The following is a 25,020-nucleotide window of genomic DNA, read 5'->3' as shown; positions in this document are numbered from 1 at the left end:
TCTTCCTCCCCTCCTCCCCCGCCCACACCAACCCCATCTCCCCTCTGCTCCCCAGGGAGAGTAAGTCCTCCATGGGGGATCCCCAAAGTCTGTCATATCATCCTGGGCAGGGCCTAGGCCCTCCCCCATGTGTCCAGACTGACAGAGCATCCCTCCATGTGGGATGGGCTCCCAAAGTCTTTTCATATGCCAGGGATACTGATATACTACCAGAAGCCCCATAGAGTGTCAAGGCCTCCTCACTGACATCTGATGCACTGGATAAAAACTGATTTTTAAATTTCAGTATTTTTCAACTGTAAGGTTAGAACTTCATCAGATAAATAAAGAATAGCATGCTTCAGCTAAACACGAAACTGTCAGCTTATCAAATTTAGGTCTTCTAGTTGTTTCTGAATACCAAAGTCACTGGCTATAAGATTCATGAACATATTTTGTATCACACACACACATTGTAACTTAGTTGGGTGATAGAATTCAAAGTTTAAGTAATTTAAGAAAACCTTCACTCCAGTTTACATTTAGTGTACTTACTTGTACTTGAAAATGAAGTGATTTGTTGACAGTAAGGCCTAATTACTGATCTTGATAATAATTCTGGTGTTGATATGTAAGATGTCTAGTGCTACTCTATGAGATTGTAATGTCATCAATAACTCCTCTAAGAATTAATATTACAGAAATCAAGTGCACATTCCCATTTGACTAAAGGCTTGACCTGCATTATGGGTTTTGCGTTAACAAGAAGTTTTCTTTCTTTTTTTTTTTTTTTTTGGACGCTCATGAACCACTGGAAGTAATTCTTTTACTACAAGTCTTTTATTATTTTGCTAACAATGTTGTTCAGTGAAATAGCAGTGAGTATAAATGTTGAAAATATTTCATAACATTATTTAATACATCATTTAATCTTTTTATCACAGAGTATTCAGACAAGTAGAATTTTAACTGAGAAACTTTCTGAAAGCAAGGAAAGTGTGATTATTTTAAATACCTACACCAGAAGAAGTTTTCAGGTATGTATGACTTTTACTCTGAATTTAAATTGATTATTATATCTTCCTTTAGCTCAGAAACTGTTTGTAGTTATTCTGGAAATCATTTCTTAGTGTCTTATTACTTTGAGGAATATCTCAGACCAGCCAGCAGTATGTGTGAACACATTGATTCCCATTGTGGTGTTCTTGGAATGTTCAGAAGATAGTATTCATTAACCAAAGGCAGGATATTTGTGTGTGTTTTCTCCTCCAAAATTCCAAGCTTTCCAATTCTTTTTTGCCTACAACTTAGATGCTTAAATGTGTGTGTGTTTGTGTGTGTGTGTGTGTGTGTGTGTGTGTGTGTGTGTGTGTGTGTGTGTGAATCTTTTGGCTCAAAAGGGAATATGTTTATAGCTAAGGAGCAGAGTAAAAGTGACCATTGTATGTGGTGATTGTATGTGCTCTTTTGACTTCTGTGTCCTTGAAGAGTTTTCATGGCTACTCCTTAAGCCACAAATAAGACTGGAGATAAGTATGTAATTTATTTGAGTGGCTTATTAATGTCCTGAAAGTCACACTCGCTTTCTAGTCAGCTATCTAGGCTGACTGTGTTTCTGCCCTTGTCCCTCATATTCCCAGGAAGTACTTTGGGGATGTAGTATTGATGCCCAGTTAGTTTTGTTACCTTTTTTTGCCATTATTTATTGGCTACTTGTCCTGATGTGTGTTTGATATTTTTATTCCTTACTGCCTGGGGTGTCATTGCCCATACACACCACTGTTAGAACAATAGTTGTCTCTTAAAAATAACCATATAACCTAATTAGACACTTTCTGGGTTGGAAAACACTTTCATTTTCTAGAATTTGTGGCAGTGGCACCTCTCATACTTTCCTGTCATAGGGTCTCTTTAGTAGCTGCAGCTTTTCACCCATTGGAGGACACAGGTATGATTATGTCACTGATGTCTGAGCAGACACAGCTGTGTCTCAGCCTACCACATAAAAAGTATCCAGAGTGTTAGCCAAACCTCATAGCCTGGTCTCAATTATGTATTATCTGTATGTTTCTACGTCTATCTAACACCCATGTACCTACACTCTGCCTCTGCTAGAATCCTTGTGAACTAAAATTGCTGGCAATCTTTGTGTTTGTTGAGCACTGCTCACATGGCCTGGGATGTTCTCAAGATCTTTGCAGTCTGTGGAAATCCTTTTCCCTCAGCACACAGCAGCTGTGATATATCCAGTTTCTTACCTATTCAGAGCTGACCTCGCCCTGTTCTCTTTGTACCTGAATCGTACACTCTTTACGGTAATTGACAGCATTGTTTTGGATTATAGATACTGCTTTTTATTTGTCTAGGAACATCCATCACACTTGGTTTCTACTCTACTGTGACAGGGCTTTCTTACTCTAACTGTGATAGCACCCCTCTTGGTGACATTATAGTGGTGATGCTTATGTGGTCCCCTAGCCTGAAGTGAAAGGTTGAGGTTTCTTATTCTTAAAACGGCTTTCATGACTTGCAAAAGATTAAGCAAGACAAAATACTAGTATGGAGTGTGAACGGGCTTCCGAGATTCCACCCACAGCTGAGGAGTAATTGACAATTGACGACTGTTGTGGGAGGAGGGTTGATTCTCTTCAGGGATGTATGACATCAAAGGCTGTCTGTGTTTCAGTAGATGGCCCTAAGCAGACTCCGTTGATTTAAAGAAAATGGAGCACATGAAGTTGGGAAGGAAAAGTGGTAGATGGCATAGGGAAGAGTCATAGGGAAGGGAGTTGGGGTGGCTTAGGTCAAACACATTATATGCATGTGTAAAATTCTGAAAGATTAGAAAAGGAGGAAAAGGGGATTGTCCAGGGGCAAGAGTCTTTCCCAGGTCTGACTAACGTAGCCTCATGTGTCAGCACACCTGTGGAACATACACAAATCAGTGCCATTTACACCAGCAAGGAGGCTTTACCCCAGAGTACCTTCACATCATGGGTTCTTGATTTTTGTTATCTCAAGCTTAAATTAAAAATTAGCAATGTTCATTTCTATGAAAATGACTAAATGAAGTGACAAGGCTTAAGTCCTGCTCTTCTCTATTAAGGAAATGACTTAATAAATAAAAAGGTATATTTTAATTAGAATTTGTGTTTTTCATCACTTTACAAAAGTTATCATCACTCAACTGTTATATGACACCTTAGATTTCTGAACAGTAACTATGGTTAATATGTTTTTATTTGATTATTTTACAGAATTTTCTAATAAAAAAGTCTGCATCATGTGGGAATATCCAAGAATATCCCAGTGCACCACATACATGGTTAAAGGTATTATAAAATTTTGGCTTTTATATTCTAAATATGTTTGTATTTCTAGCAATAAAAATAATGTTATGTTCTTTCCCAAAGTTTGAACAGTTAAAGTATTTCTTATTATTATACTTTGTGTTAATTATAGTTTCATGAGATAGGGAGTATAATAAATAATGCAGGGTCACTATCTCCATGGGTGTGGGTACATTTCAAATACACAAATAGCTTTTGTGAAATTCTTGCTTGTGGATTTTTGGCCTAAATTCATACATATTGGTGTGAAAATACACACACACACACACACACACACACACCATCTCAGTGAGATAGTCCAAAAGTTCAGTTGGTAAAGTGCAAGGACTTTAGTTCAATTCCCAGAACCAGTGTAAATAAATGCAGAGTATTATCCAGCCCGGGGAGACAGACAGGCAATAGGTAGAAAATGCTACACTAAAGAGTTTAAAATAAAATTTCTTTTATTAGTGATGTTATTATAAAGTTATAATGATTAATGTATAGCCACTGCAAGTCACTTATAATTATATGTTAGTATATTAATGCTAAAATTAGGTTAATTATCAGATAATATAATAGGATGAATTTTGTCATTTAAAGTTACAAATATTGAATGGAAAGTTATTATAGAGTATATGTTAGTAATAGTGTAACACAATGTTGTTAAAGTGATTTTAAAAATAGACTCACAAATTAATTTTATAAAATAAGGCAATTTATATAGTATGTTTTAATTTACATACTATTTTTTCTTTAAATTAGAAACAAGATTGTTTTCCATGTCAATCCCAGTTCCCTCTCCCTCTCCTCCTCCCCTGCCCCCACCGACCCCTTATCCCATCCCCTTTCGGCTTCCCAGGGAGGATGAGGCCTTCCATGAGGGATTTTAAAAGTCTGTCATAGCATTTGGAGTAGGGTCTAGAACCCTCCCCATGTGTGTAGGCTGAGAGAGTAACCCTCTGTGTGGAATGGGCTCCCAAAGTCCATTCGTGTACTAGGAATAAATACTGATTCACTACCAGAGACCCCAAAGATTACCCAGACCTCCAAACTGACATCCATGTTCAGGGGCTCTGGAAAAGTCCTATGCTGGTTTCCCAGCTATCAGTCTGGGGTCCATGAGCTCCTTCTTGTTCAGGTCAGCTGTTTCTGTGGGTTTTACCAGCCTGGTCTTGACCCCTTTGCTCATCACTCCTCCTCTGCAACTGGATTCCAGAGTTCAGCTCAGTGTTTAGCTGTGGATCTCTGCTTCTGTTTCCATCAGCTACTGGATGAAGGCTTAAGAATGGCATATAAGGTAGTCATCAATCTCATCAATCTCAATCAGAGAAGGGCATTTAAGATAGCCTCTCTACTGTTGCTTACATTGTTAGTTGGGGTCATCCAAGGATCTACATAGTACTTTTAATTTACAGTGTTTATATGAAAACCAACCAAATTATTGGACTTTGCTTTAAGCTACTGTTAGCTTCATAAACGGATTTTTAAGAATAAACGTTAAGAACATTAATAGACATTTAAAGAACTCAAGAATGGAAAGCCTCAAATTATTCTATAAAATGAAAAGGGAAGGAGCTCAACCAAATTTATTCTGTAAAGCCATAATTACTTTGATACCAAACCCCAGAAAATAACCACCATCACTGCCAAAATCCATGCCATTTTCTTTGGTAAACTTAAACACAAAAATCCTCAATGAAATTTAGCTTGTATACCGTATCATTAGCACATCAAGGATATGGCTAGTGAGGTGGCTCAGCAGGTAAGGGTTGTTACCACTAAGCCTGATAATGTGAGTTTGATCCCTAACTCCCCTATGATGGAAAGAAGAAACCAACTCCCATAAATTGTCCTGTGATGGTCACACATGTGTGATAGCATGCACATAGAAAATAAATACGTGTGAAGAATTAAAAGCCCATACATTAGGAAAACATCAAGTTGTTTTCATTCTAGTGATGCAAATTTGTGGTTTGGCATGCAAATCAATAAATGTAATACAGCACATAAGTAGAGTCAGAGGTAGAAATCACACAACCATGCCAAAATAGGTAACAAAAAAGTATTCCTTATGATTAAATCCCCAAAGAAACTAGAAACCGAAGGAACAACCTTCAGTGCAATTATGTTATCTATGGACAAACCTGTAGCCAACATTACTGGGAAAACATTACACTAACTGGGAAAGAACTGAAAGAATTTTCTCTACAATCAAGAATGATGCATGTGTGCCCGCTATTTGTATTCTTGTTCAATACAGTGCTAGGAGTCTCAGTTAGCAATAAGAAAAGTGAAATAAATGAAAGGATTACAAATGGGAAAGATGACAAATTAATCCCTATTCACTGTGATCCTTTATCTAAAAGAATGTAAAGTCCACACCAGGAAACTTAGGCCTAATAAGTACAAAATAGTAGGGCACACTATTAGCAGACAAAAGTCATTAGTTGTTTACACCTATCAATAGTGAACATCCTAAAAAAGCAACAGGGAAGGAAAACAATACCATTTGCTTTAGCTACAAAGGAGAAGAAAAAGCATGACAATAGAAAGGCAACAGGGAAACTGAAACATAGAAATAAATGTATTTTAGTTAGGAGTTCTACTGCTGTGACAAAGCCCAAAAGTAAAAGGAACTTGGGGAGGAAAAGGTTCATTTCATCTTACATCTCTCAGGTCACACTCCACTACTGGGGGAATTAGGACTGCTCTCAAGGCAGAAGCCTGGAGGCAGGAGCTGAAGCAGAAGCCATGGAGTTATGCTGTTTACTGCCTTGTTCCTCATGGCATGTTCACCCACTTTCTTTAACCATCCAGGACCACCTACCCAGGGGTGGTACCACTCACAGTGAGCTATCCCCCCATATTAATAACTGATCGAGAAAACGCAACATAGGATTGACCATAGGCCAATCTGATGGAGGCACTTTCTCAATTAAGATTCTCTCTTCCCAGATATATCTAGGTTTGTGTTGAGTTGATAAATACCAACCCAGCACAAAATCTAACAAAGGAAGTGGAAAATCTTTATAATGAAGCCTATAAAACACTGGAGAAATAGTTTGAAGATGCTAGAAGATGGAAATATTTCCTGTGTTCATGGCTGGCAGAGCTAATATTATGAATATGGCTATGTTACCAAAAGTTATCTATAAGTTCATTGCAATGAGCATCAAAATTCCCATGAAATTCTTTAAAGAAATGAAAAAAAAAACCCTGTGTAAAAGCAAAAAACTGACCAGCCAAATCAGTTCTGAGCACAAAGGGCAAAGCTAGAAGTACCACAGTCCCTGCTTTAAGATGATAGCATAGCCATGATACTAAAGATAGCAGGGTAATAGCACAAGAGAGACAAAAAGGTAGCATAATAAAGTGGAGAACTCATAAGGCCACAGTCATCAGGTTCTCAGCAAGTGCGAAAAGCATATGTTACAAAAACCAGTCTCTAACAAGTGGCTCTGGGAAAACTGGATACTCACAAATAGAAGGATAAAACTAGATCCTTATATCTTAAAGGCAATTCAGACTACATCATGTATCTTAATGTAAGACATGGGACTTTGAAATTATTGACAAAAAACACTCTAAGATATTGGCATGAGCAACAACTCTCTGAATAGGTCCCCGGTAGCTCAGGAAATCTTAGTAAGAACTGACAAGTGAGATTGTATGAAATAAAAAAAAAATCTGTTCCAGAAGGAAACTATTAGCAGAGTGGAGGGACAACCTACAAAATGTGGAAAAAAATCTTTGCAGATATTTGTGTGATAGAAGTTAATATCCAGAGTGTAGGAAGAACAGCAACCACAAAAACAAACAGAAGAATCCAATCATTAAATGGGCAAATGAAGTAAACAGTTTTCAAGATCTGAAGTCAAAATGGCTGATAAATACATGGGAAAAGGTCTACCATTTTTAGCCACCAGGTAAGGGCAAAGCAAAGCTACACTGACACTTTGTCTCATCACAATCAGTATGACCATAATCAAGAAAACAAATGACAACAAGCATTGGGCAGGGCATGGGCAAAGGGAATCCTATGCATACTACTAGTGGGATTATAAATCAGTGTAGCTGTGGTGGAAAGTCAACAGAGATTAGTCAGGAGACTAAAAACAGAGCTACCACATTAGCCAGCTTAATTGCTTTCATGTATAGTCCTGAATGAATCTAAGTCAGTATACAATAAGCCTGTCTGCATACCCATGGTTATTGGAACTCTGTTCACAACAGACACATTATCATCAGTCTAGATGCCACCAGTAGATAAGTGAGTGTGTGCAGAATAAAGGAGGTTGGAATTTCGTCCTTTGTGGGGGAGTGGCTGTAAGCTGGAGATCACCATATGCTGTGAAACAGGTCCTATGAAGAAAGGTGAACATTGTATTTTTCTCTCATATGTAGATCTAGATTTTTAAGAGACATGGAGCCGGGCTTTGGTGGCACACACGTTTAATCCTAGGACTCGGGAGGCAGAGGCAGGCAGATCTCTGTGAATTCGAGGCCAGCCTGGTCTACAGAGTGAGTGCCAGGATAGGCTCCAAAGCTACACAGAGAAACCCTGTCTCGAAAAACCAAAAAAAAAAAAAAAAAAAGAGAGACTGGAAATAGAAGGGAGACTTTTTGGGAAGAGGAAGGGATAAGGATGGGGATGAATGTGGTCAAAGTACATTATACACATGTATTAAACTGCAATGATGAAACCTGCTATTTTGTTCAATTTTATATACAAGTGACACCTTTAAGAATATATTGTTAATTTTTATTCAATTAAGCCTAACCATACTAATTGCAGTTGTGATTCTATTGATTTTAAGTGCAGAACAACTCAATTGATTATATACAATTCCACTTCTGTTTTCTTTTTTCCCAACTCTTTTTAAAATATTTTAAATTTATTGAGAATTTCATATATGTATACAATGTGATCATACACACCCATTATCCCCTTTAACACATCCAGACCCTCCTAACACATGTCACTCCCAACTTCATATTTTTTATTTCAGATTTTTTAATTTGAATTAGAAACAAGATTGTTTTACATGTCAATCCCAATTCCCTCTCCCTCTCCTCCTCCCCTACCATCCCACTCCCAACTAACACCCTACTTATCTCATACCCTTTCTGCTCCCCAGGGAGGGTGAGGCCTTCCATAGGGGGCCATCAGAGTCTATCATATCCTTTGGGATAGGGCCTAAGCCCACCCCTGTGTGTCTTGGCTCAGGGACTATTCCTCTACATGGAATGGGCTCCCAAAGTCCACACCTATGCTAGGGATAAGTACTGATCTACTACAGGAGGTCCCATAGATTTCCAAGGTCTCCTCACTTACACCGACGTTCCTAGGGTCTGGATCATTCCTGTGCTGGTTTCCCAGATATCAGTCTTGGGATCAAGAGCTCTCCCTTGTTCAGGTCAGCTGTTTCTGTGGGTTTCACCAGCCTGGTCTGGACCCCTTTGCTCATCACTCGTCCTTCTCTGCAACTGGATTCCAGTTCAGTTCAGTGATTACTTGTGGGTGTCTCCTCTCCCCTGGGACCCTGCCCTGTTGCCTCAATCCCAGCCTCTGCCCCCTTGGGAAACCACCCAGCCTCCCCCATTCAGGAAACATGGGCTTTTGAACGGGAAAAGCAAATCCTGAACCCGGGACCTTCTTTCCTTTCTGATGGGGAGTGTACTGTGTATGTTTATCTTATTGATTGTTGATAAAATACTGTTTGGCCAATGGCAGCAAGTTAGACAGTACTAGGAGTCAAAGAGGATTCTGGGAAATGTAGTAGATAAGTGGTGATCCAGGCCCCAAGTGACATAGCAAGGAGACTCATATTTAAGCGAGGAAACAGGAAGCGTCCTTCTTTCCCCTTCGCTTCCTCCAGCAGCAGGATGTGAGCCACCGGCAAGGAGGGACGCCAATAAGGCATCCGATAAGATAAGTCTTATAAAATATATAGATTTATGATAATTAAGACTGAGCTAACAGATGAGAATCCTAGTCATTGGCCAAGCAGCTTTGAACCTAATACAAGTTGCTGTGTATTCATTTGGGCCCTAACTCAGGAGGGTGGCTGGCATAAAGCTGGCACACATGGAGGTGGGGCTCGGTGGCTTTTGGCGGAAAGATTAATCGTAACACCTTTCCTTTTTTGGGTGGGAGGGTGGACTTCCTTTAAGAAGTAATTCTTATTAACACGATTATTTTCTTCTTTTCCCCTCCCAACTGATCCTTCCCACTTTCTCTTTCCTCCTTCTCTACCCGGGTGGGAATTGTTTCCACGTGAAATGAGTGAGAACCCGAGTGATCCAATGTCTCCACTTCTGTTCTCTTATTAAGAGATCAAAGTCTGTTGTTGAATTGAGGAAAGAAGAGAGCCCACCATTTGTACTAAAGGATGACATAGACACCAACCTGAAACAGCTGAGGTACCAGAAGAAGAAGGAGCTGGAGCACCAGCTTGCCAGACAAAGGGCCACACTTGAACCCACCTTCAAGAGCAGCTTGGAAACTCTGAAAGAGTCTGACAGTTTGAAATACTTGTCCTTTTCTCTTGTTGAAGCATCAAGAAAAGCTGGATTTTCCTACATTGTATACCCTAGGAAAAAGAAGGGACTATGGAAAAAGAAAGGATTGAAATTCCAGAAGCTTGCACTTGTATATGAATATCTGTCCAGGCCTCCAAAGAAATTAGAAAGGTTTGGTTCAATTTTTTATGGCTTGTGGGGGGATACTGTAGTTTGGGGACTTAATTTGATGATTTCATTCAGTACAGTTACTGTTAATTCTCTATGGAAAATAGGCTGGCTGGAGAGTACATCTCCCTTTAAAAATATGTAGGTATTCTATAGTATGAATATGTGAATTACTTAATTTCCTGTTGTAAGACTGAATCCATTTTATGTCTTAAAGAGGCTCTTAGTGGAAAGAAAAAAAAATGTAACAATGCATTTGCTAAACTGGCTTGATGCACAGATCTAATCCCTATTCAATTTTTTAAATGCTTTTAGATCCTTTTGGTTTTTTCTATTTTTTTAAATTTATGTTAGAAACAAGATTATTTTACATGTCGATCTCAGTTCTGTCTTCCTCCCTTCCCCCACTAACTTCCTATCCCATTCCCTTTCTGCTCCCCAGGGAGGGTGAGGCCTTCCAAGGGGGATCTTAAAAGTCTGTCATCATTTGGAGCAGGGCCTAGGCCCTTCCCCATGTGTTTAGGCTGGGAGAGCATCCCTTTATGTGGGTTGGGCTCCCAAAGTCTATTTGTATGCTAGGGATAAATACTGATCTACTACCAGAGGCCCCATAGATTGCTGAGGCCTCCTCACTGACACCCATGCTCAGGAGGTCTGGATCGGTCCTGTGCTGGTTTCCCAGTTATAAGTCTGGGGTTCATGAGCTCCCCCTTGTTCAGGTCAGTTGTTTCTGTATCATTCGCTATTCTCAATGAATACCATTCATTCCAAGATCAAAATAGGTTGCTAGTATTTAACTGTTTTCAGATTTACATTTTTGTTGAATTGTGTAATAAATATAAGCTTAAATATTTTGTGTGTTGTGAGCCTTTTTTAGAGGATCAACACACAAATGTAATTATGTTTTTACACCAATTGGAGGTAATAATAGTTGGCATATTTTCAAAATGTGGAGAACCAGAAGTGGAAAGAGCACCAGCTCCTGATATGTTCATGTTTACTGTTTACAACACAGATGCTTCTTTTAACCAATGCATCTTACAGAAGTTTCCAGAAAGCCCAGGGATGATTTCTCTTTAGAAATTCTCAGGTGATAGTTTGTTAACCTCATGCCCACTTGGAAAGTCAAGACTTTCCTGGTGATCAGTAGGTAGAAATGTTTAATTCATTTTGTTGTTATTAATACATGCTGGCTTTTTGGTGTGGTTGGTGATTTATTATCTTGGGAGTGTGGAACTTAAAACTTTGTCGGTGACAGCAGGGGCAGAGGCCAGCTGTACCTGAGTTCTCCTGTGTGCTGGTCTCCAGTGCTCTACTGTAGCAGGAAGATTTTAAGGAGGTTTCAGATACATTTCTCTGAGTTGAGAAAAATCCCTTAGGGAAGAATCAGACATTTGCTAAGCATTTTTGATACATCTGTTGATTTCAAGAATGAACCTCTGTCACCATTGTGAAAGACAAGACCACATCATTTTGACTGTTCCCCAGGTGACGTCTATCTATATAAAGGGTATAGGAGCAGTTTAAACACTTTCTGGGAGTTTTTGCAATCCTTAAAGACCTTTTGTCCTTTTGAATATTAAGTTTCACCAATTTAAGAATTCATTTGAGCATTTATTATAAACAAGTTGCAAATAAAAAAAATTACCCACCAAAACTAACCAGACCCAAAGATTGTAGCTGTCAGTGGACTTCTATACAGTTAAAGTAGACATTGGGAGCAGAAGCTGTGGAGCTTCACACTGGTGTTTAGACTTTTGCTCCCAAACAGATTTTGTACACTTATCTACCACCTCAAACAAATAGTCCTCGGCATAGTTAAAACTAGAAAATCCGTTTTCTTTATGTCCTCTTTTATGGCCCTTCACATTGCCTGCATTTAGCCTTATGGAATCCCCTAATTAGCCTTTCTTGTTTTTGCTACATGTTACACTCATGCACATGTACATTTTAGTATGTGCACTCACATATATATATATATATATATGCACTCACATATATATATATATATATATATATATGAATGCAGTTGAGCTTTAAAGAAAAACAACATCACAAAATTTGCAGGACAATAGGTAGATTTAGAATGCATAATGAGTTTTTTCTTTTTTTATTTGAATTAGAAACAAGATTGTTTTACATATCAATCCCAGTTCCCTCTCCTCCTCCCCTACCATCCCAACCCCAACTAAAACCCTACCTATCCCATACCCTTTCTGCTCCCCAGGGAGGGTGAGGCCTTCCATAGGGGGCCATCAGAGTCTATCATATCCTTTGGGATAGGGCCTAAGCCCACCCCTGTGTGTCTTGGCTCAGGGACTATTCCTCTATATGGAATGGGCTCCCAAAGTCTACACCTCTGCTAGGGATAAGTACTGATCTACTACAGGAGGCCCCACAGATTTCCAAGGTCTCCTTACTTACACCGACGTTCCTAGGGTCTGGATCATTCCTGTGCTGGTTTCCCAGATATCAGTCTTGGGATCAAGATCTCTCCCTTGTTCAGGTCAGCTGTTTCTGTGGGTTTCACCAGCCTGGTCTGGACCCCTTTGCTCATCACTTGTCCTTCTCTGCAACTGGATTTCAGTTCAGTTCAAGATTTAGCTGTGGGTGTCTGTGTCTACTTCTACCAGCTGCTGGATGAAGGCTATAGGATGGCATATAAGTCAGTCATTAATCTCATTATCAGGGGAGGGCATTTAATGTAGCCTCTCTTCTGTTGCTTAGATTGTTAGTTGGTGTCATCTTTGTAGATCTCCAGACATTCCCCTAGTGCTTGATTTCTCTTTAAGTCTAAAACGTCTCCCTGTATTATGGTATTTCCTTTCTTGTTTTCTTCTATTCTCCCCCTCACTCAACCTTTCTGCTCTCTTATGTCCTCCTCACCCCCTTCTCCCCCTCTCATTCTCCTAGCTCCCTCCCGCCTCCCCCATGCTCCCAATTTGCTCAGGAGATCTTGTCCCTTTCCCCTTCTCCAGGGGACCATGTATGTCTCTCTTAGGATCCTCTTTGTTTACTAGCTTCTCTGGCAGTGTGGATTGTAGGCTGGTAATCCTTTATTCTATGTCTAAAATCCACAAATGAGTGAGTACATACCATGCTTGTTTTGTGATTGGGTTACCTCGCTCAGAATAGTTTCATCTAGTTCCATCCATTTGCCTGCGAATTTCAAGATTCCATTTTTTTTTTTTTTTTCTGCTGAGTAGTATTCCATGAGTTTTAAGTGAGGTCATGCAACCTAAGGAAGAAAAAAACATGTATGTTCCCCTCTCATATGTGGGATCTAGCCAGCTTTCACCATTTAGAGAAATGTATTTGCCTCTTTTAGTAACCTAGCTTAAAATTTGCGTATGCTGTGACATTCACTGCAGGAAGTATAGCAGGGGCCTTTCTGTGCTGTCGATGAAGCCCTGTACCCTGGAGAGTACATCTGTACTTTCCATTTCCCTGGGAAACTTTCAACTAATTCACCTTTAGCTCACAACAAGTTAGGGAGCAACTTGATGATAATTTTATTTCTATATTTAGGACATTTTTCATTAATTTTTCTAACTAAGAAATATCATCCTTACTATTTTTCTCTTGCTGAATGGCAGCTGTTCTTGCCTGACTCCCTTAGAGATTGGAAGAAGATCACATGCACTTTCACATATCAAGTCAAATCTTGACTCCAGAAGGCTGTTCCTGCAGAAGGTCATTTGGACTAATTAAAATCCCAGCCTCATGCATTTCTTTCCAGTCCCCTTGAGACAGGCTGCCCCTGTCACTTCCCCCTTCAGCTAGGTTATGGCCGAATGCCACCTACCTGTAGTAATAGCAAGGCTTTGCATGTTCCTTTAGATGACATTTTCAGCTCCAAGCCCTGAGTCATGGGACTGGCCAGTGAGGGAGTAGAGGGAACCGTAGGTAGATGATGTCTTTGCTCATCTGGCATGGTTAAGCTTTTCCTTATTCTGTTTCTCTGAGAACTGGAGGCAGTTCAGTTCCAGGAACCAGGATGTGTCAACTTCTCTGCTTCTGATTCCTAGCTGCCATGCACTAGGCCCTTGGTGACCAGGCCACACCACTTTATTTCTTAGGCTGTTTCCTCATCTGGATGATGAGCTTATCTGTTGAAGTTAATGCCAGCTCAAAAATCTCACATGTCAGACGTAAAGTCAACTTTATCCTTATACAAATAGAATATCTTGAACAACAAAATTTAAGCCTTTGAAAATGTCCCTGTTCCCTTCAACAGTGTCACATGCAATGTCAAGCTAATTACATGTATACATATTCCTTGAGAGCCTGGCGTCCCTGCATGGCAGATGGGGCAGCAGGTTAATTTACTGTGTTTTTCCTTCAAATGGGAAACCATGAACCATTCTCTTGGCTATGAAACATGGATCTAGACTTTCTGATCATGCTTTTTTTCTTCCCTTTTAATTTGGGCTATTTAATTTCAATGATCTGAGACTATAGCTTTTCCTTGTAAAAGTTCACCCATTATCTGTGTTTATTTTTTACATTCTTCTAGAAACTTGCCTAGCAGCTTCTGGTTCCGAGTTTCCTTTAAGATACAATTATTTTATCAGCTAATAAAATACTACATGCTCATTGTAAAAAAATTAGAAAATATTGCAGTCCCATCGCTAAATCACCATTAATATAGTTTTGATGTGTACATGGGAACACAGTCAAACAAATAGATTAAGCTTCATGCCTATGCATGTATGTTAAATGTGCACTTGCATGTTATATAGAGAACATGGGACTATATCCTTTAAGCTCTGACACTGATTGTTTCTGTGGTATAGGTAGTTGTTGGGGATGGGTTAAGAAGAGACTTCTCCGAGGTTTACTTTATTCCTTCAACATTGTGTGATTTTTTTTCTACTGAACTTACATTTATGGCTAAATGTGACTTTTTTATTTTCTTTTTAAAAAGTCTTTTGGGGAAATCAGTGGAAAGCAGGGAATCTGGACAAATATCTCCATTTACTGTGAGTATATTGCAGAGCAGATCAATGGGCTTTGCAAATGAAAACCTAACTGTGCTCTTTCCCAGATTTACAGAGCTGTAAAGGAAATGCACATGAATTTTAATTTTAAGTGCTTATTTTGTAAATGGATCTTAGAACTGATAGTCACCTCTGCTTCAATGCTGGCAAGTACTGTAGATGGAAGGAGGAAGCGAGAAGGTAGGGAAGGGAGTTATTATTTTAGTCCAGCACTCCATTTCTTCAGGGTAAATTTATTGAGCACCTTCTCTATACCAGATACCATTCACCGCTGTGAATGTGGACAGCGAAGAATGCTAACCAATTTCCTGCCCTCATAGCATTTATATTCTAGTGGGAAAGTGACAGTGGTGAGGTTAACTGGTGATATTAAGGAAGTGATATGTACTATGAAGAGAATAAGGCAGGGCAGTGGGGGCTGCTGTTTTGGACAGCTTGCTCAGATGCCTCTGTGACTGAATGGTTTGGAGGAATGGAGCATTTAAATCTCTAAAGAAAAGGTAAAAGCTAGTGCAAATGCCCTGAGTTGGAGATACATTTACTGTTTTTGGACAGCACCCAGACTGGTGTCTAGAACACAAGAGATTGGTAAGAAAATGAGGTCAAGGAAGTATTTTGAGGGGATAATACCAGGTTCTCTTGGCCATAGTAAGTGATGAATGTGCCATTACTCTCTTAAGAAACCAAGGCACTGGAGATGGCTTAGTGGGTAAGAATGCTTGTATAAGCATAGAAACGTGAGTTCAGATTCTCAGTACTCACATAAAAATGATGGGCATGGGTGCATGTGCCTGTAACCTCATCTTTGGGGGGGGTGAATATGCATGTAACCCAGCACTGGGGGTGTAGAAAGGCAGGGACAGGTGGGTTCCAGCAGATCACTAGCAAGCTAGCAAGTTTAGGCTCAGTGAGATACTGTCACTCAGGGATAGAGTGGAGCATGATAATGAGTGACTCCCAACACCCCCTTATGGCATGTCTATGTGCATCTATGGTAGTTTGAACCTAATACATATTTGTGTACATACATACATACACCATAAGCATACATGTAAATTAAAAACAAAAGGGAAAACATGCTTGTAAGTCATTGTGAACTTGAGAAGAGGATAGAGATGTTTGTAGGCTATGATAAATATTTTGGATCTTTAAATGCCAAAGGAGACCTTGAGAGTCGAGTGTAGTATGTTGAAGTGATCAACTATATCTTCCAGAAGACTCACTATGGTAGCGATATGAATTAAGGAATTGTAGTGGAAGAATAGAGACCCACAAGAAATCTAGTGAAGGATCCATGTGTAAAATGGCTGCTCAGTCTGAAGTGATAGCAACACAGGTGGTAAAAGTGGCCATAGTCTAGATGGATATTGTGAGTATAGCCAACAATATTTGCTCACAGATTATTTGTAAGATAGGAGAAAGAAACCAATTAAGATACTTCCAAAGATTTTTACTGGAGCAATTGAAAATATTGAAAGATTTTCTCAGATGGTCAAGACTGTGCAAGGAGCAGGTGGACATGATGAGAGTCTGACAAAGGTCTAATAGGAATGCATGAATAATAGTTTAGCTCTTCAGATCACAGTGACATTGTAGGACAGGAAAGATGGTGGGTAGGCCATCCTAGAGTTCCTGCTGTATGCATGTAAGCTTCCCTTGATGCATGATGTCACAGCCATGGAAAAAGAAATCCAGGTCAGCAGCTGCAAATCAGATGCCAGAAAGTGTGTGACCATTGCTTCAGTAAATGCAGTTACCACATCTAGTCCTAGGGTGGTGATTGTAATCAACACTGGGTTGAAAGTACACTCATGGTTAGTTATAGTAATTTGCTTCCAGACATTTGATTTTAACACTGGCCAGACAGGAAATGGAGATGTGGCATGGTCACCTCTATTTTTCTTTGAAATTGGTGATGGTGCCATTGCTATGAATGCATTTGTTTCAGTGATCTGGTGGATTTTATTGTGTGCTGTGTTACTTCAGGGTAGTTTGGGGTAGGATGGGGCACCTCGAGAAATTTCTGCTTGGTCTTTATTACCTTGTCTACACTGAATTCCTTGTTTACACCGAATTATTTCTGAGTCACTCACTGCTGCAATGTTCCAAGAGGAGAAAATGACTACAGGGTGGGGCCTCCATAGGTTCATTATTAGACAGTCCAAGTTAATAATACTCATTCCTATCACTTTATTAATTTTATTGTAATGGACTCAGTGACATTGGATACTGAAAAGTTTAGTTAGCATCTACTGATCTCCAGAAGATCTGAGTATTTGTGTTTCAAATCTTTTGGGGGAAATTTGTGGATGCATGTGTCACATGTTGGGGTACTCTTCTTGGGATCTGGCTTGTGATTCATGGCATGTGAGATTTTAGGCTGTGGACTCTTTTGGTTCTGGTATCTGGGCAAGAGGATATGAATCTCAAACGTATAGCTATTTAGTTTTATGCCCAGCAGACCCAGAAGTTTCTTGCTTATTTAAGACAAACAATACCTTAGCAGGCTGCCCATCTATCTTATCACTGAGAAGCTGTAGCCATTTTAGTTATTGCCACAGGTCCTTGCAAAGTAAAATTCTTTTATTACCTTACATTTTGTGGTAAATTGTTGTAATTGTGTCTTTGGTGTCTGCAATGGCAAGGCAGTTATAGCTGGGATTTGCCACTCCACAATCCTATTAGTCCCACTGTGACATTGAACCAGATCAGTTCCTTCCTGGTTCTCCATTCATTCATCTCTGTCTCAGCATCTGTAGTGTTTCTATGTATGGCCCCACCTTTGCATTTTCTGTTTTTTTTTTTCTCCATGGGTTAGAGCTCAATTAAGGAAGGATGCCACACTTTATGATCAATTCTCAGACAACAGAGGCATAGAGCTCACTCTTCTATGGCAGTGGTTCTTAGACTGTGTCCTTGAATCAGTGTGTCTGTAGAAACTTGTCAGGGTGCACACACCCTAGGTCTCCACCCTATGCTTTCAGAATTAGAGATTGTGAAGACCCTCAAATCTGCATCTCAGCAAGCCTCCTAGGTGATTCTGATGCATGGTGACTTCTAATAGCATCTGCTAGGCATTGCCAGGGTGGTGTAACAAAGGCTGAACTAACTAGGGTCAGCAGCCACCAATCTAAGGCCACATAGTAGAAGATGGATTTGGGTGGCTAAGGAACTGGCAGCTATGGCTTTGCAAGGGTATTCAGATCTCACAGCTGAGAGACTTTGGGGAGTGCACAGATTGTGTAATCCAATTGTAGGTATGAGGCAATTCGACAGTATGGTCATTGGAAGCTGACAGAGGGAGATCAGGGGGAGATCACATCTCACAGATGAGAGAGATGACTTCTCTCAGTCAGTTTCTTCTGTTAGGAAAGAGAAGTAGGATTTGGGGAAAAATAATTTTTTTCTGTGTCTGATTATTTTAGTTTTGAGTTTATTCCATAGCAGTTTCATTACCTTGGTAAGCCTAAAGGGTTTGGACCCTTAGGAGGTACTACCATTATTCTGTTCTTTTAAACTGCTTCACTCAGCCCTCATCAGAGAAGCTTCCTCCTGCAGTAGATGGGAACTACCACAGAAACCCCCACAAAATGGACAATGTGCAGGGAGTGAGAGACTGTGGAGTGCTTAGACTGGATGTCTATGTGGAAAGAGGAGGCAGGAAAAACATCAGAGCCAGAGGTGATGGACGACTCCAAGGAAACACTTTCCTATGAACACTGTGTGTGATAGCACACACAAGACCTGCATGGGCTCAGGGAAGATGGGGTCCCAGCACTGAGAAAGCAGGGTCAACACAAAGTCCCACTCTTCACCAGGAAGCTATTTGCAACTGATAGCTGCTGGGAAAAGGAAAATTAGTTTTCTTCAATGGAATGTCACTGGGTTCATTAGCCATACCACAGGGCAGGGCCCATGCCCAGGAGTAGTTGGCCAACATATAAAGAACTCAATGATATTTCTGTGGTCTTTTTGTTTCATTTTGCTTTGGTTTTAGCACTTTTTTGTCTTACATTAGTTTTGTTTGTTTTGATTTTTGTTTTGTTTTTGTTTCTCTTTGTTGGGAGAGAGACAGAGAAACAAAGAGAACGAAGATGCAGTTGGGTGGTTAGGGAGGTGAGGAGGGTCTAGGAGGAGCTGGGGAAGGAAAAACAGGATTAAAATATATTTTATAAAAAATTACAAATAAAACGCAAATCCCTAAAAAAAAGTGGCCAAGTGATACTGTAGTTCCTCTTTTCATCCTAGCGATTGATTCATACCCAACCTTATAGTCTCTTGCCTCATCTGAGCACTCCATGCCATGTGTTACCTGGGTCCTGGTTTTATGCAACCCTTTCTGTTTATTTCCTGAGATCCCCTCTAGTGCAAAACATTTACTAGCTAGAGTGCATTCTCAGCTTAGGATAATTTGGGGGGCATATGACAAAGGTGTGGGGTACAAGGGAGCCATGATTAATGCAGTATCCAGGGGCTACTCAATTTATTTTCTACACCAAGTTTGAGAAGACAAACAGGGAGCAATTATTAGACCCTGGGAGAAAACAGTTGTATAGGAAAGGTTCCTCTGAAGTCTTGATTTTCTGTCAAGGGTTATATCCAGTTAGAGGCAACCTACCTCGGAGGACCCTAGAGCATAAATACCTTGACTTCATTTTCCTATATCCCTTCATTGAGGTTTCTTATAGAGAAAGCAGAGAACAAGGGGTCCTGTGGATGTAGTCTGTATAAATTAGTTCCCTGGGCCAGAGAACAAGGTGAAGAAGGAGAGAAATACGGAAGCACCAATAAATCACCTGTCACAGAAAGCCTTTGTAGGGTGGTACTAGATTAGAAATCCGAACAGAGGAGCCAGGTAGTCAGTGAGCTAAGAAGTGCACTTCCTTGGAGGCTTCCTAAGGGGATATGGCTGAAGAACAGAGATAAAGAGACAGTGGTATCTCAGAGGTCTGTGCAAAAGTTTCTAATGTCACATTTGAAGGTGGTGGTGAAAACCTTACATTCTAGACACTAGAAATAGTTTTGGAAGTGTGATACACATTTGTGAATTAAGCACCTGAATGGCACATGGAAGGTGGATTAAACAAAGGGCAAGAGTAGAAGCAGAAAGTTAAGTTACTGTATGGCTTAGGGTTTCTATTTCTGTGATGAAAACCATGATTGAAAGTAATTTGGGAAGGAAATTTGACTTGCTCATCCACATCACTGTTCGTCATTGAAGGAAGTCAGGACAGGAACTCAAAAAGGGCAGGAACCTAGAGTCACGCCATGAAGGGATGCTGCCTACTAACTTGGTCAGCCTGCTTTTTTTTTTAAATAGAATCCAGGACCACCAGCAGGGTTGGGGTAGCACCAATCACAATTGACTGGGCTAATTAATCACTAATTAAGAACGTACCCTACATCTTGCCTACAGCCAGCCCTATCTCTTGGAGGCACTTTCTCAATTGAGGTTCCCTACTCTAAGATGACTTTAACTTGACACAGTACTCTCCAGCACACTGCCCCCGAGCCCCCCCATCCCTGCCCAGGCAGAACAGATGAGAATGGCTTACACTAGAATGTGGAATGGAGGTTATAAGAAAGGAATAAAGGAATGGGAGGCTTTTCCTAATTTTACTCTCCTATTTTGGCCCTTTCTTACAATATAAATTCAGTAAATAAAAGATGATGGGGCTAAAAGGCTTTTTTTCCCAAACATCCAGTAGAATGTCTTTATCCTGTCTCCCTTAGCTAATTAATATACAGCCATAATACATCCAGTGCTACTGAATGAAAGCTGTACTGCCAATGGAGAATTTGAGGAGGAACCTATAGCTGTATCATTGGAAAGCATCTGAATGATCAAGTTTCACAGTCTACTGAAGAAATAAACTTGAGGTTCTCATTCTTGGTAGCCTTTGGAAGAGGCATTTCTTTATCCCTCCCAGCTTACCCCCTAAATTCCCCACTGCAGTCGTCCTGGTAGAAGATGAGGTTTCCAGTTAGATCAGAAAGGAGTACTGTTATCCCAGAAGTCTAGGGAGACTGCTGCATTAAACATGTATTTCCATTTTGTTTACAGAGATTCTTCATATTGTGTTACAATTCTACTGATTGAAAAAGTCAACTTGGATTACATAAGTTACTAATTTTTGATAATAGGAAAAATAGTAAATTTTGTGTGTGGTTGAGTTGAATCATTGTGTTTCTGTAATTAAAAATTAATCATTCTTTTTGAAATCAGATCAGCATCTCATGGAATACTTCCTGGACAGAAAAAAGGTTTACTTAAAGTTCCAATATTCGAGCAACAAATAAGGTGTCCCAGTGTACCTATGGTTTTAAATTTTGATCAATTTGCGAAAAATAAAGGAGGAATACCAGAAAATACTGATCCTCGGAAATGGGTTCTGGAGATATTTGCTAAAGACAAACCCCAGAAAACACCTGCACCAGTTGTACAAAAAGTTGTTCAAAAAGAAGTCCGAGAGCCAGTGGCAGAACTCCCCAAACTGGAATTAAGTGATCATCCAAAGTGTAATCTTCCACCAGAGGTCATTCAATATTATGAATCCGAAGTGGAGAAGTTGACTCAAGAAATAAAAAATGAGAAAAGAATTCCTGTGTTTGCATATTGTAGGCGTGGAGCTATTTATAGAAAATTGGGAAAGCTGCAAAGTGCTATGAATGACCTACAGAAAGTAAGTTTTTAAAAAATAAAAATAACTTAATTCACCATTTACATTACTTTTATTTCTACAGTGTTTTGTGTTGAAATGTTGAATAGCAAATGACTGTAGTATGGTTTATGGGATTGTGAAATACAAGTACTGGCATTTTCAGATACTTATTTAAAACACTTTTTTAAATGAGGATGTTTTGTGTTGTGACCATGAAAAGCCACTGGTATCAATGATGTTTGAGAAACTCATTTAATAGTTTTTTTTTCCCCTTTGGAATTTCAACTTATCTGACTCTCTTTCTACATGTGTTTTTCAGGCCATACATGCAGAGCCATTGTTTCTAAATGCCTATTGGCACAGACATTTCCTTTATCTTTTCCAAGACAAAACTACTGATGCTTTGGATGACTTGAATTTTATACATAAATATAATAAAAACAATGCAGGTGGGTTGCATATGGAGACAGTTGCATTACCCATCTCTTTATCTCGGCTTTTGTCATTATTATAAATAAAAATAAACTAATAGGTAGAAGTTCTGTAAGAATGGTATGAATGCTTCAGCTTTACATTTTTTCCAGGTAACTCATTATCTTTGAATTTATTCTCTGGAGATCTGTTTCAGCACAATTCCTTTCAATTATCTTACAAGGAGAATATGAATTGGAAATTGTAGCTGGGAGGTGATTTGTAAGTCTCTTCTTAACCACAAGTTTCTGAATGAGAGCTGTGGTACTGTGAAGGTCTCCAGGTGGATGCAATCCATACTTTTGTCATACATGCTGTTTTCTAACTTTCTGATCTTGGAGACACAGAACTTTCTAGAAATCTGGAATTGTCATAGCTATCTTTGAATTTCTGGCACTCACAGATCCACATGATATAGCAGAATATGGCTGAACATTTTCTGATTTGTGTGTTGGTCTGTGTGATAAAAGTCCATATACATCTGTGTCACTCAAACCTAACCTTTTACTACAATTGTTAATATTGAAGCATTTTAAACAGATGCAGAGGTGAGTGGTAATATTGCCACTTCAGAGGAAGACTATTTGAAACTGCAAATGAGTATTTGGATATTGCAAATAAATTAGGTGTTGAACTTAAGAAAAATAAGGTAGAGTATACTAGTGAAAGGCATTCTGGGACTGCAGTTTTGGGCTGGGATTGCTGCTTTAAATTCTCACCATTAATGAAAAGATTGTAAAGTGGAGTTTTACCTTTCATCTTTAGAGGCATACATGTCAAAGGCAGAGATTTTCAGAGAGAAGAATGACCTCACGCTGGCAATTCTGAATTACAGTCAAGCAATTAAGTGCAGGCCCAAAGATGCTGACCTCTATTTCAAGAGGGGAGAGATGTATGAGTTGACAAACAAACTGCTAGCCATTGATGACTTTTCCAAAGTAAGCTTTATGACAGCCTGTGTTCCTGTGCTCCCATTTATAGATTTTTGTATTGCAAACATTCTTTTCAGACTTATTTTAAGAGTCTTTGGCCTGCAGGCATGCATGGGAACCAAGTGCATGTTTGGTACCTGCAGAGGTCAAAATACCATCATGTGCCTGGAACTGGAGTTACAGATGGTTACAACATGGGTGCTGGGAACCAAACCTCAGGTCTTCTACAAGAGCAATAAACTACTCACAACCACTAAGCTGTCTCTCCAGCTCCCTTGCAAAAGGTTTAACGGTCATCACATGTTGATTATAAGTTATATATAATTATAAGTTAGGAACTAGCTCTTCCATTGCTATATGCTGTTGTCACCAATTTCATGATTTAAATGCATTGGTGAATGAATGAAAATCAAAAAATAGATGTGAATGAAATATTGAGGCAACCCTAAAGAAGTCTCAGATTTTCCAGTTCTCTATTCTTAGACTAAGAAATCTTGTTTTAGAGGCCTTTGAAAATTACCCTATCTCTGCTGGGCAGTGGTGGTGCATGCCTTTAGTCCCAGCACTCAGGAGGCAGAGGCAGGCAGATCTCTATGAGTTTAAGACCAGCCTGGTCTACAAGAGCTAGTTCCAGGACAGCCTCCAAAGCCACAGAGAAACCCTGTCTGGAAACACACCCCCCCAAAAAAATAAAAGAAAAAGAAAATTGCCCTTTCTTTTAGGTAATAGAAGAAATTGCTTTCTCCTTTTATTAAACTCTTGAATAGCTCATGCTCTCTTCACAAAACCTACCAGTTCTAGAAGAGGCTGTGATCACAGATTGATTCACTCTTTCATTCATTCACAAATATTTGTTGACTGAGACACTGTGTAATGTAGTAGATAAATGGTGAATGATATAGAAATGTTTCCGAGTTATACAGATTCCAAAGAAAAGTTACTTAAGGAAAGAAGGTTGGAGGAAAGTATCTGTATTTGTTGGTAGTTATTGGGATACCAGCAAGGAAGCAAGCTTTTGGTTGAATCACACCCTGAGGCTACAGCAAGACTCTGATCTACTGACTTTTAATTACAACTCTTAGTCCTAAGCCCAATGGACAAATTAAAAGAAATTACTTAAATTATTCATTTGTGCATGCTCTCAGTGTTTCTTCATGGTTTAGCTTGACATATCCCTACTTGCACTTTCTAAAATTCGTGGCCTCTTTTGTCATTAATTACGGTCACATGCATATGTATATTCCAAATTAAAACTTGTTTAGTCTATATAATGTTACTCTTGCTTATTTTGCGAGGGCTGCCATTTGGTATCGGCTAACCAACTGGTGGCTCTTCCCTAGGGAAGAGTATTTATCCCAACCTCAGTGTTCCTTAGTTGCCTGTAGTTCTATGTATAGAGATGAGGCCTCATGATCTTTCACCTGTCCACCTTGTCAGGTCTGTTATTGTTGTCCTTGTTCAGTTCATGTTTAGGCAGTCATGTGGGTGAGACTTAATGGGGTTGGCTTCTGATGTAACTAGGAGACACAGGAATTTCTATAAGTGAAAGTTATATTGATCAAAGCTTTAGCTTCTTATATTTACTGCTTGTCTTTCCCCATGGATGATATTCCTCTCAAGAATTTGATGATGATGGTACATTTCTTAATCTTTAAACACAAATCTGAAAGTTTTAGCATTTTAAAGTGGGTTTCTCTTAGTAATTTGAAGTTGAACATACACTCATATTAGTTTTTTTTTCTTCGTTGTGTAATATGTTTGCATCCTCACACCACTACCACTCTAGTGTATTTACTATGATCGCACGAGAACAGATGCATTAATGAAACGTGGGACGTACTACTTTGATAATGAAAACTGGATTGGAGCCATACATGATTTTACATCTCTGTTAAAACTTGTGCCACAAAATTGTCAAGCAAGGTATGTTTAGATGTAAATTTCAAAATGACTT

The 25,020-nt window shown here is 39.4% G+C and overlaps 1 protein-coding gene across 1 annotated transcript in view; it reads left to right on the top strand.

Annotated features, from left to right (window-relative positions):
• The window catches only part of Ttc6 (tetratricopeptide repeat domain 6), a 155,862-nt gene that overhangs the window by 85,097 nt on the left and 45,745 nt on the right, over nucleotides 1–25,020 (top strand). Inside the window, exons 8-14 of the mRNA XM_027419632.2 lie at nucleotides 924–1,016; nucleotides 3,237–3,311; nucleotides 9,646–10,004; nucleotides 21,228–21,684; nucleotides 21,983–22,112; nucleotides 22,900–23,072; nucleotides 24,853–24,989. Coding sequence (XP_027275433.1) covers nucleotides 924–1,016; nucleotides 3,237–3,311; nucleotides 9,646–10,004; nucleotides 21,228–21,684; nucleotides 21,983–22,112; nucleotides 22,900–23,072; nucleotides 24,853–24,989 — 1,424 coding nt within the window. The remainder of the gene's footprint in view (nucleotides 1–923; nucleotides 1,017–3,236; nucleotides 3,312–9,645; nucleotides 10,005–21,227; nucleotides 21,685–21,982; nucleotides 22,113–22,899; nucleotides 23,073–24,852; nucleotides 24,990–25,020) is intronic.

This window comes from Cricetulus griseus, chromosome 5 (assembly GCF_003668045.3).
Source record: "Cricetulus griseus strain 17A/GY chromosome 5, alternate assembly CriGri-PICRH-1.0, whole genome shotgun sequence".
In the NCBI taxonomy this organism is placed as follows: Eukaryota; Metazoa; Chordata; class Mammalia; order Rodentia; family Cricetidae; genus Cricetulus; species Cricetulus griseus.
The sequence above is the reverse complement of the archived record's forward strand: the minus strand, read 5'-3'. Positions and strand labels throughout refer to the sequence as shown.